A 12,828-nucleotide genomic window follows, 5' to 3' on the forward strand; every position below is an offset into this window, starting at 1 on the left:
CTCTATATATTTTTCTACCGCTTATTCCTCCTACTAACCAATCATCCAATGCCCAAAATATACTCACTCAGATAGGGACAGCAGAGATAGAGCAGTTGCTGATCAACCAATGGAACAGAATCCTGAAAATAGAAAAAAAATCATACAGCACCATTCAGTTTCGCCTTCAGTCTCAGTGACTTGACCTTTTGGCAGCTTTAATGCGACAGCGTGACTGAATTTCACATTATGTCCAGAATTTCCTGATTTGAACCAGTAACCTGGAAGACAGAGAAGTGGATGCTTTCTCAGAAAGGAAGCATCAATCACTCTGACCAGTTTAGAGCCTTGGCACAGTTTTGAAAGCAAGTCTATATAGTCGGTCCATTTGGTTAATGATAGCACCAATACATGAGAAGTCATAAGCAAAAGTGTAATCATCAGTCCTTTCTTTGAATCTATTAGACTGAAACGAAAATTTATGTTAATGAGGTTGTAACAAAATTCCTGCATTTCAGAATGGACAGGAAATGCAAAGATTGTTTAATTTTTTGAGAGGGGAGAGATCATTGCATTGTTGGCATCCTTTCAATAACACATATCTGCAACTTTTCACAACTTCCCTTTTTTTTTTCTTCTTTCATAGGATACGTGCATCACTGGCAAGGTCAGCACTTATTGCCTATCCTTAATTGCCCTCAAGAAAGTGGTGGCGAGCCTTCTTCTTGAACCAGCCAATGTGTTTTAGATACACCCACTGTGCTGTTAGAGAGGGAGTTCCAGGATCTTGACCCAGAGACAGTGAAGGAAAGATGATGTATTTCCAAGTCAGGATGGTGTGTGACTTGGACTTTCAGTTGGTGTCCCCATGCTGCCCTTTTTCTAGATAGTAGTGATCACAGGTTTGCAAGGTGCTGTCAAAGAAATCTTGGTGAGTTGCTGCCGTGCATCTTTTCAATGGTAAACACCGCAATCACTGTGTGCTAGCGAACAATAGAACCATTGAAAAGTTACAGTGCAGAAAGAAGCCAGTCAGCAGATTGTGTGTGTGCCGGCCAAAAAGAGAAAAAAAGAAACTAGCCGCTCATTATAATCCCACTTTCCAGCACCCTGGCCCGTAGCCTTGCGGGTTACAGCATTTCAGATGCAGATCCAGGTACTTTTTAAATGAGTCGAGGGTTTCAGCCTCAACCACCAGCTTAGGCAGTGAATTCCAGATTCCTGGGTGATAAAGTTTTTTCTCGTGTCCCCTCTAATACTTCTGCCAATCCCTTAAATCTATACTCCCTGGTAATTGACCCCCTCAGCTAGCGGAAACAAGTCTTTCCTGTCTACCATGTCTAGGCCCCCCATAATTTTGTACACCTCAATTAGGTCACCGCTTAGCGACCTCTGTTCTGAGGAAAACAACCCTAGCCTATCCAATCTCTCCTCATTGCTGTAATTTTCAAGCCCTGGCAACATTCTTGTAAATTTCCTCTGCACTCTCTCCAGAGCAATTATGTCCTTCCTGTAATGTGGTGACCAGAACTGTACACAAACTGTAGCCTAACCAGCGTTTTATGCAGTTCCATCACTACAACCCTGCTTTTGTATTCAATAGCTCGCCCAGTAAAGCATTCCATATGCTTTTTTGACCACCTTGTCCACCTGTCATGCCACCTTCAAGAACCTGTGGACATGCACTCCAAGGTCTCTCACTTCCTCAACGCCTCTCAATAACTTCCCGTTTATTGAGTATTCCCTTGCTTTGTTTGCCCTCCCCAAATTCATTACCTCTTGCTTTTCCGGATTGAATTGCATTTGCAACTTCTCCGCCCACTCAACCAAACCATTAATATCACTCTGGAGTCGACAGCCATCCTCTTCACTGTCAACTACATGGCCACTTTTTCTGTCATCTGCAAATTGCCAATCAAGCCTCCCACATTTAAGTCTAAATCATTAATATATACACCAAACAGCAAGGGCCCCAACATTGAGCCCTGTGGAATACCACTGATAACCGTTTTCCATTCGCAAAAACATCCATTGACCATTACCCTTTGCTTCCTGTCACTGAGCCAATTTTGGATCCAACTCACCACCTTCCCCTGTATTCCATGGGATCTCACTTTTCTGACAAATCTGCCATATGGGACCTTGTCAATTGCCTGACTGAAATCCACGTAGGCAACATCCACTGCACAACCCTCATGAATCCTCCTTGTTACTTCCTCGAACAAAACCATGCTGACTATCCTTGATTAATCCGTGCTTTTCTAAGTGACAATTTATCCAGTCTCTCAGAATTGTTTCCAATAATTTGGCCATCACTGAAGTCAGACTGACTGGCCTATAATTTTCTGGTCTATCCCTCACACCCTTTTTAAATAATAGTACAACACCCACAGACCTTCAATCTTCTGGGGCCTCGCCTGTATCCGGCGAGGATTGGATAACAGCATCCGCTATTTCCTCCCTGGTTTCCTTCAACAGCCGAGGATACAACCCATCTGGCCCTGGTGATTTCTCCATCTTCAAGGATGCCAGTCCCTCCAGTACTCCCTCTTTCACTATGCTTATTGTACCTAGTATTTCACACTCCTCCTCTTTAACTAGAATGTCTGCATCATCCCTCTCCTTAGTGAAGACAGAGATAAAATAGTCATTGAGAACCCTGCCCACATCTTCTGCATCAAATTACCATGTACATCTCTGACAGGCTACTACCCTTTCCTTAGTTATTCTCTTGCTCTTAATGTACTGGTAAAACATCTTAGGATTTTCTTTGATTTTACCTACCAATATTTTTTCATATCCTCTTTGCTTTCCTAATTTCCATTTTTACCTCACCCCTGTACTTTCTGTACTCCTCTCGGCTTTCCACAGTATTAAGTCTTTTGTGACTGTCATAAGCTTTCTATTTCTGCTTTATCTTGGCCTGTATGCTTCTGGATAATCAAATCTGCTCTAGATTTGGCAGTACCACCCTTTTTTTTGTGGGGACATGTCTAGACTATGCCCATAGAATCGCGCCTTTGAATTCCTCCCACTGATTTGACAGTTTTACCTTCCAATAGCATATGCAGTCCACTTTTGCCATCTCACCTCTCAGCTTTGTAAAATTTGTGTTCCTCCAATTTAAAACTTTTACTCCCGTTCTATCTTTGTCCTTTTCCAGAACAATGCTAAATCTAACTATATTATGGTAATCGTCTCCAAAATGGTCCCCCACTGCTACTTCATCCACTTAAGACTAAATCTAGAATTGTGCCCCCTCTCATTGGGCTTATGTGCTGGCTAAAAAAAGTTCTCTTGAATGTAGTTCAAGAAGTTTGCGTCCGCTGTGCCCTTCGCACTGTTCGTACCCCAATTGATATTAGGGTAGTTGAAGTCCCCAATGATTACTGCCCTATTGTTCTTGCACTCAGAAATCTGTGTGTTTTCTACTCTAACTCCCCTCCACTATTTGGGGGTCTATAGTGCACTCCTGGCAATATGGCTGCCCCTATTTTATCTCAGAGTTCAACTCATATGGCCTCATTTGATGCTTCATTTCGTAAATCACTCTTCCTCACAGCTGTATTTGATTCTGTAACCAATAATGCTACACCCCAACCATTTTTATCCCCCTCTCTATCCTGCCTGAAAACTCTATATCCAGGGATGTTCAGCTGCCTTTTTTGCCCCTCCTTAAGCCAAGTTTCCGTTTTAGTGATGATATCATGCTGCCATGTGTCTATCCGCGCTCTCAGCTCATTGGCTTTATTGACTATGCTCCTTGCATTTACATATGTACCTTTTAACACTGCCAAATTCCCGCACTATACACTTTTTAATCTGTGCCGCTTGTGTTCCAGAGTCACTCACTAATTCCCCATCTCCTGTTCCCTGCTCTGAATTTGCCTTCAGGTTCCCATCCCCCAGCCAATCTAGTTTAAACCACCCCCCCACACCCCCCCACCCAGCTGCACTAGCAAATCTCCCTGCGAGGATATTCGTCCCAGTCCTGCTCAGGTGTTGTACAGGTCCCACCTTCCCCAGAACTAGTCCCAACGCCTCAGGAATCTGATGCCCTCCCTCCTACACCAGCTTTCCAGCCACGTGTTTATTCATTCAATTCTCCTATTTCTATACTCGCTTGCATATGGGACTGGGAGTAATCCTGAGATTACTGCTTTAGTGGTCCTGCTTTTCAATCTCCTTCCTAGCTCCCTAAAGTCTGCTTTCAGGACCTCATCCCCTTTCTTACCCAAGTCACTGGTACCAACGTGGACCACGACCTCTGGCTGATCACAATTTCCCAAAAAAAATGTCTTGCAGCCGCTCCGTGACATCCTTGACCCTGGCACCAGGGAGACAACATACCATACTTGAGTTACGTCTACGGTCATAGAAACACCTGTCTGTTCCTCTAACCAAAGAATTCCCTATTACTACTGCTCTTCCCCTCTTCTTTCTCCCCTCCTGTACAGCAGAGCTGCCTGTAGTACCACAAAACTGCACTCCTCCAAGGAACCAACATCCAAAATGGAAAACTGATTGGTCAGCGAGACCCCAGGGGACCCCTGCACTACCTGCCTAATTTTCTTGGACCGCCTGGCAGTCACCCATTTTCTTTCCAACTCCAGGCTCCTAAGTTGCGGTGTGACCACCTCTCTGAACGTGCTATCCACATAGCTCTTGGCCTCGCGGGCGCCACAGCGACTCGAGCCACCGCTCGAGCTCCAAAGCCAGAGCTCAAGGTTCTGCAGCTGGTGACACTTACTGCACATCTACACATCTGGTCTGCCATGGCTTCAATTTACTTCCCTTGTGTTAATTTTATTTTATTTTGGTTTGCTTATGCAACTTTATTTTACTTGGCTTCGACTTCACTTTATTTTCCTGTTGCTTGTCTTTCTTACTTAAATGTAAACAGCCTCTTCTTTTAAAAAAAGTGCGCTTTTCTAATTCTCAGCTACTTGAAGAGCCTCCCAACAGCAGTTTCTCACCAACCAATGAACTTATGTTTCTCCTGTGATGTTAGGTGCTGCTATCTGCCTGTCCCAGGGTCCTCCTCCCACATGAATGTTTAAAGTGGTGGATATAACACCAACCGATTGAGTGTTTTTTTTTTCTGGATGGTGTCAAGCTTCTTGCGTGCTATTGGAGCTGTACTCATCCAGGCAAGTGGAGAGTATTCCATCACACTCTTGACTTGTGCCTTGTAGATAGTGGGCAGGCTTTGGGGAGTCAGGAGGTGGGCTACTCACCACAGAATGTGCAGCCTCTAGCCTGCCCTTGCAACCATAATATTTATGTGGCTGATCCAGTTACATTTCTGGTCAATGGTGACCTCCAGGAAGATGATGGGGGATTTTATGATGGTAATACTGTTGAATGTTCAGGAGATATGGTCGAGATATTCTCTTCTTGGAGATGGTCATTGTGTGGCACAAATGTTATTAGCCACTTTGGATCTCAAGCCTGAATGTTGTCCAGGTCTTAAAGAGGTCTGTTCCGCTATGCAACATTATCTGAGGAGTTCTGATGGAACTGATCATTATGCAATCATCAGTAAAAATTCCCATTTCTAACCTTATGATGGAAGGAAGCTCTTTGCTGAAATAACTGAAGATGGTTGGACCGAGGACACTACCCTGAGAAACTCCAGCAGCGATGTCCTGGGGCTAAGATAAATGACCTCCAGCCACCACAACCAACTTCATTTGCACTTGGTATGACTCCAACCAGTGGAGAGCTCTTCCCAATGACTTACTAAAAGGTCCTTGATGCCACACTCTGCCAAATGCTGTCTTGATCTTAAGAACAGGCATTCTTACAAGTACGTAATCAAATTGTCCTACATTTAAAAAAAAATAAACAGTGGCCTCTTAGTCACAAACTTTGATCTCTTTATTGACTAACTGGAAGACACCACTGCATAGACACCACTGCATTCTGTTCCAGTGATTTGAACATCCATCATAATCATACAGGGGTGAAGGACATTTTACTAAAAAAGATGAAATGAACTGAGATAGCACAGAGCAATATTTTCTTCAAATTCACCCTCAGGATTTGGCGTCACTGACAAAGCCAGCATTTACTGCCCATCTCTAACTGTCCTTGCTGGGCCAACATGTGGTTGTGGATCTGGAGTCACATATAGTTGCGGATCTGGAGTTACATATAGACCAAACCAGGTACAGACAACAGGCTTCCTTTCCTGAAGAAGGTTAGTGAGTCAGATGGGTTCACCATCCAGTGGTTCTATTACCGATAATGGTGTTTTATTCCAGATTTTATTTATTGCCTGAATTTAAATTCCCCAGCTGCCATGGTGTGATTTGAACGTTCATCTCCAAATCATTAGCCAAGGGCCCTGGATTATGAGTCCACTATGCTACCATTCCTTATTGATATGACATGGATGGAAGCTTGCATTTCCTAGAGTTTCTAATCTTAACTGAGCTGCAATGGAGAGACACTTAGCAGAAGGCTGGGATTATCTACTTGAGTTGAAGGGGTGAAGGAAGAGTACCAGAATGTGTCTAACCAGGACCTGCGTATCAGGTAACAAGTAATTGGGAATGATAACATACTGGGTTGTTCCTTTAACATTTACAATAAAGCAATAACTCAGTATTACACCCCTCCCCATTATCTGTTTACCTCTAAGGAGGACAAAACACTGTTTTCCTTTTAGAATGTAGGTTATTGAGTGAAGGGAGGGTTATGGAGAGGTTTTCCAGTCAATTGTTTTGTAATTTGAAGATCAGCAAAACGTATTAGAATCTGCTAAAAAATGTCACAGGCCAAGATGGGTATAAACAGATAAATAGAAGAATGGAACCTGTACCAGAGGGGAGAAAAGTTCTTGAAAAGTTCAGAAAAAAAAAATGCAATATCTCGATAGCTATAATTAGAATTGTGCATTGACAGTTTAAATTACTTTTCACAAATGGTGGTGACTAAGCAGAATGGACTGCACAAAGAGGTCATGTGTGAAGACATTCAAAGAAGAAAAAAAAGATATATTTCAGGTTGGGCAACTGAAAGGCATTAGATTTCGGAAATAGGCTGTTATTTTCTCACCTATAATAAGTGTGTGTGTGTTGGGATACAGGAGCACACCAGCATAAAAGGATGTGGTAAATGTCTTTCTTCTTTTTCACCACCATTGCCTGACTCTTGCTGGTGTATAGTTCTTGGACACAAGTGGCCTTATCTCAGTTAACTGTTCTCTGGGAACTTGGGGCAGTGTGCATTGACAGACTATGCTGTCTTGGAGGGCACAACAGTCACACCCAATCCTATTTTCACATAACTGTCACACATACATGGTCCGGTGCACCAACTGATAGCAACTTTCCTCACCAGTATTACCCCAAATGCTTCCATGCCCAAGATCAGCAAACATATTATGGATCAAAAGGTAACCATTTGCTCTGCATGGTTTAGCATTATAATGGCTTTATCCAGTAAATAATCTGGAAATCTCATGAACATTTTAATTATATAACAAAGACTGAGAATTTAAAAGAAAACTCAACTGTGGATTGAACAGCACTTAGATGAGGCAATAAAAAGCTGAAGGTGTAACACCCGCTTGATGGATTACTTACTAAGCCTTGATCCGATATGTTTATTTCAAATCCATCAACATTCTCTTCATTGAAGAACATTTCTTCAGGAACTGCTGGAATCTAAGAAAATATCGACAACGTTGTTGAAATTTAGATTATATTCCATGCATGCACATTTCACATCTTAGTATTTTCATTGCTCATTTCAGAGCACGTTTTGTTCCCATAAGACCCAAATCTCTGAAGCTGGAAAAACTCTGGAGACTTTGGAATGTAGTCATTTTCAAAAGATTCTTCTTTTATCACCTGTAAGAATTCTGATTTCACAGGCCCCAAACCTTCCTTTACTAGGCACAGACCAACCCAATTAAACTGCCCAGTAAAAATGCCTGGTGAGACAAGCAGAAATACCACATTGGGACACTGTTGGAGGTGTACTGTTGAGGTAAACTAGGTAAACAGAGAATAGCTGAAGAATTACGAGGTGCAGAGGGATCTAGATGTTCTCGTACAGAAAATCACAAGAAGTTAGTATGCAGGTACAGCATGTAATCAAGGCGGCTAATAGAACGCTATCCTTTATTACGAGAGGAATTGAACATAAAAGTAAGGATGTTATGCTTCAGTTATACAGGCCATTGGTGAGGCCACATCTCAAATACTGTGCGCAGTTTTGATCTCCTTATTTAAGAAAGGATGTAAATGCATTAGGGACAATTCAGAGGTGGTTTACTAGATTGATACCTGGAATGAGCAGGTTGTCTTATGAGGAAAGGTTAGACAGGCTGGGCTCATTTCCACTTTTAGTTTAGAAGAGCGAGGGGTGACTTGATTGAGTATTTAAGATCTTGAACAGTATTGACAAGGTCAACATGGAAAGGGTGGTCTCTCTTGTGGGTGAGTCCAGAACTAGTGGGCACTGTTTCAAAATTAGGGGTTGCCCTTTTAGGGCAGATGTGAATTTTTTTCTCTCAGAGGGTTGGGCTATTTTGGAACTCTCTGCCTCAGAAGGCAGTGGTGGCAGGGGTCATTGAATACTTTTAAAGTGGAGGTAGATAGATTCTTGTTACACAAGGGAATCAAAGGTTATCAAAGGTAGATGGGAATGTGGAATTCAAACACAAACAGATCAGCCATGATCGTATTGAATGGGGGAGCAGGCTCAAGGGGCCAAATGGCTTACTTATGCTCCTACTTTCTGCACCTGCATTTAACCTGGAAGTATTTGATGGGCCATGATCCCTCTTTCTGATTCCCCTGCAATGTACCTCTCAAAAGCATAGAGATTTATGACAGCTCGGCAAAGTCTTCTGAAGCAAGAAAAGACATGCAGGATGAGGAAGACACCATTGTACTTGTACTTTAAAAAAGAAGCCTACTAATACATTTTGGAAAAGTTGCAAAGTGCACATGCTCAGAATGTGACGTGGTTTGTAACTCTACAACTGTTCAGGGGATAAAAACATCCAGTCAAAACCTAAGCTTTTGAGATCAGCTGAAGTAAAATCTTTAATGAAGGTGTTGAAAGCCACAAGAAGTTCCATGGGTAAATTTAATCACATCACTGTGAAATTGGGTGACATTTTTAAAGGTTTTATTTTGCGGAAAACTATTTTGGCCCAATATTCCTTTAATTTTCTTTGTGGGTTTTGTTTATTACAATGCGCGATTAACATTTAACATTTCTGAACAATACCTTATAGGGGACAACCTGCGAATTGCCTGCGCAGTACCTTCTGGATTGCTGTACGACTACGCACATGCAGAGTTCAGCAGGGCACTGTTCCGGACATTAAAAAATTCACTTAGGAAAAAAGGCTGACATACAAATGGACTTGGATTTTTTTTTCTCTACAGCAATGGGATTAACTTTCCGTCTTTTAAAAAAAAATCATAGGTTCTCCTGACTGATTAGATTGTTTTCAGAAATCCTCAATAGTTTCTTCCTGTTGGTTTCTCGGCTGTTTTCAGTGGCTCAGTTGCTAACACTCGCCTGAGTCACAAGACTGTTGGTTCAAGTCCCACTGTAGAAACTTGAACAGATAACCCAGGCTGAAGTACTGAGGGAGTGCTGCATTGTCATGCCGCCTTTTCGGTTGAAACGTTAAGCAGGTGCTCCATCTGCTTGCCCAGCTGGACATAAAATATTCTATGGCACTATTCAAATAGGAGGTAAGAAGTTCTCCATAGTGTCTTGGCCAATATTTATTCCTCAACCAACATCACTAAAAACAGATTGCTGTTTGTGGGACCTTGCCAATTCACAAATTGACTGCCACCATTCCAACAACAGTGACTGCACTTCAAAAGTACTTAATTGGTTGTAAAATGCACTGGGACATCCTGAGGTCACGAAAAGACACTTCATAGTTTTAAGTCTTTCTTTCCTCACATATGATTCATTCTCAAGAAAACCTGCATTTACTGTCCCTAGTGACCCTTGAGAATATAGTAAGCGGCCTTACTGAACTGCTACAGACCATGTGGTGAAGGTGCTCCCACAGCACTGTTAAGGGAGGATAGTAAGAAGAAGTCTTGAAGCAAAGACTGACACTTGCAGCATTCTCTACCAATGAACTATCCAAATTATGTATTACAAATCAGTCAGACATTTGAAGAACCCATTACCTCAAATATGCATTCAGTAGTTTTCAAACCCAAAACCAAATAATTTCATTTAACACTTGATAAATACTTGCCTGGAAAAGCCATCCCAGTACAGCAAGGATCAACAACTTGTTCAGGAAATTTCTATTTTGCTCACTTGTTAGAACCAAGGATCTGTTTGATGAACCAGAGTAATGCCATTTTAATTTTATATATAAACAAATATCCAGGTTTCCATCTCCTCCCTCTTTTAAAGTATACTATCAAATACCAGAGAATCATTTGTTAACCAAATGATTATGACTGGAGGAAGTTCTTGGATTGAACAGTGTTTTTTTAAATTTACCAATCAAAACAATATATCTTGTTATATATTTTGCTCTCAGGGCATTTTCAGGATCATTCATTTCTATAAAGAGCTCTTGTTGACATATGTGGATATACTAGTATAGCAATGCTATACTGTTCAGAATCAGGGTGTTTTGTTGGCAGAACTTTCATTGTGAAAGTTTGATTGACCAGAGCAATACAAAGTATAAAAACCATTGTGCTAAAACACTAGGTAGGTACAAAGAAAAAGGGAGAAACAGCAGTATCCCCAAAACTGGTGCTGGATTAGCCAATTAAGATTTTGTATCCTCTATTCCAACTGTACCGGATTTGAAGAATAATTCCACTGGGATAGGTGGGTTCGGTGTCCCAGTCAACAATTATCCCACAACTAAATCAGACTAACTGATCATCTCATTGCTGACTGTGGTACTTTGCTATACACTGTCTGTCTGTCCAGCAACACTCAGGAAGGTCAACACCATCCATAGAGCCATAGAAAAGTTACAGCACAGAAGGAGGCCATTCGGCCCATCTTGTCCATGCCAGACCAAGGACACCCAGGTGCCCTTTCTAATCTCACCTTCCTGCACCCGGCCCATAGCCCTGCAGCTTATTGCACTTAAGGTACAGATCCAGGTACTTTTTAAAGAGTTTAGAGTTTCTGCCTCTACCACCAACTTGGGCAGCGAATTCCAGACACCCACTACCCTCTGCCTAAAAATGTTCTTCCTCATGTCCCCCTCTACACCTTCTGCCACTTATCTTGAATCTATGTCTAACGGTTCTAGAATTCTCCACCAAGGGAAACAATTTTATCCCGTCCACTCTATCTATTCCCCTCATAATTTCGCACACCTCAATCAAGTCACCTCTCAGCTTTCTTTGTTCTAAGGAAAATAACCCCAACCTATCCAATCTCTCCTCGTAGCTACACTTTTCTAACCCTGGCAACATCCTTGTAAACCTCGTCTGCACTTTCTCCAGAGCTATTACGTCCTTCCTGTAATGTGACGACCAGAACTGCACACAATACTCCAGTTGTGGCCTCACCAGTGTTTTATACAATTCCAACACTAAATCCTTACTTTTATATTCTATACCTCTGCCAATGAAGGAGAGCATTCCATATGCCTTCTTTACAACCTTGTCTACTTGAACTGCTGCATTCAGGGACCTGTGTAATTGTACGCCAAGATCTCTCGCTTCATCTACCCCTCTTAGTATATTCCCATTTATTGTGTAATCCCTGTAACTGTTTGACCTCACACTTCTCTATGTTAAAATCCATCTGCCACTTTACCGCACACCCCACCAACCCATCTATTTCGTTTTGGAGATTATGGCTATCCTCTACACTATCCACTACTCGGTCAATCTTTGTGTCATCTGCAAATTTCCCAATCGTGGCCCCCACGTTCTCGTCCAAATCGTTAATATATAACACAAACAGCAAGGGTCCCAACACCGAGCCCTGTGGAACACCACTTGAGACAACTTTCCATTCGCAAGGGCATCTATCGACCATTACCATTTGTTTCCTGTTACAAAGCCAACCTTTTATTCAGTTTGCCACATTACCCTGAATCCCACGGGCTTTTATTTTTCTGACCAATCTGCCATGTGGGACCTTGTCAAATGCCTTGCTAAAATCCATGTACACAACATCCACTGCACTACCTTCATCAACCCTTCTTGTCACTTCCTCAAACAATTCAATCAAATTTGTGAGGCAAGACCTTCCTTTAACAAATCCATGCTGACCATCCCTGACTAGTCCATGCCTTTCCACATGACAGTTAATCCTATCTCTCAGGATTGATTCTACTAATTTGCTCACCACCAATGTAAGACTAACTGGCCTATAATTGTTTGGCATTTCCTTTGATCCCTTTTTAAACAATGGAACTACGTTTGCATTTCTCCAGTCCTCCGGTACCTCCCCTGTATCTAGTGAAGATTGGAAAATCGTCTGCAGAGCATCTGCTATCTCCTCCCTGACTTCCTTCAGCAGCCTCGGAAATAATCCATCTGGCCCTGGTGACTTATCAACTTTCAAGGATTTCAACCCTTTGAGTACTTCCTCTCTCTTTATGACTATCCCGTCCAATATCTCGCAGTGTTCCTCCTGGACTACTACATCCACATCCTCCCTTTCCTTTGTAAACATGGAGACAGAATATTCATTCAAAACCCTTCCCACAGCCTCTGCATCGACACACAAGTTTCCATCTTCATCTCTGATACAACCATAAGACATAGGAGCAGAAATTAGGCCATTCGGCCCATCGAGTCTGCTCCGCTATTCAATCATGGCTGATAGGTTTCTCAACCCCATTCTCCCGCCTTCTCCCCGTAA

The 12,828-nt window shown here is 42.2% G+C and overlaps 1 protein-coding gene across 1 annotated transcript in view; it reads right to left on the reverse strand.

Moving 5' to 3' along the window:
• The window catches only part of cdan1 (codanin 1), a 103,413-nt gene that overhangs the window by 24,635 nt on the left and 65,950 nt on the right, over positions 1–12,828 (reverse strand). Inside the window, exons 15-17 of the mRNA XM_078562917.1 lie at positions 10,232–10,313; positions 7,572–7,652; positions 68–122 (exon numbers count right to left, since the gene is read on the reverse strand). Of these exons, the coding sequence (XP_078419043.1) occupies positions 68–122; positions 7,572–7,652; positions 10,232–10,313 (218 nt within the window). The remainder of the gene's footprint in view (positions 1–67; positions 123–7,571; positions 7,653–10,231; positions 10,314–12,828) is intronic.

The sequence above is a fragment of the Cetorhinus maximus genome, chromosome 18, assembly GCF_964194155.1.
Source record: "Cetorhinus maximus chromosome 18, sCetMax3.hap1.1, whole genome shotgun sequence".
Lineage (NCBI taxonomy): Eukaryota > Metazoa > Chordata > Chondrichthyes > Lamniformes > Cetorhinidae > Cetorhinus > Cetorhinus maximus.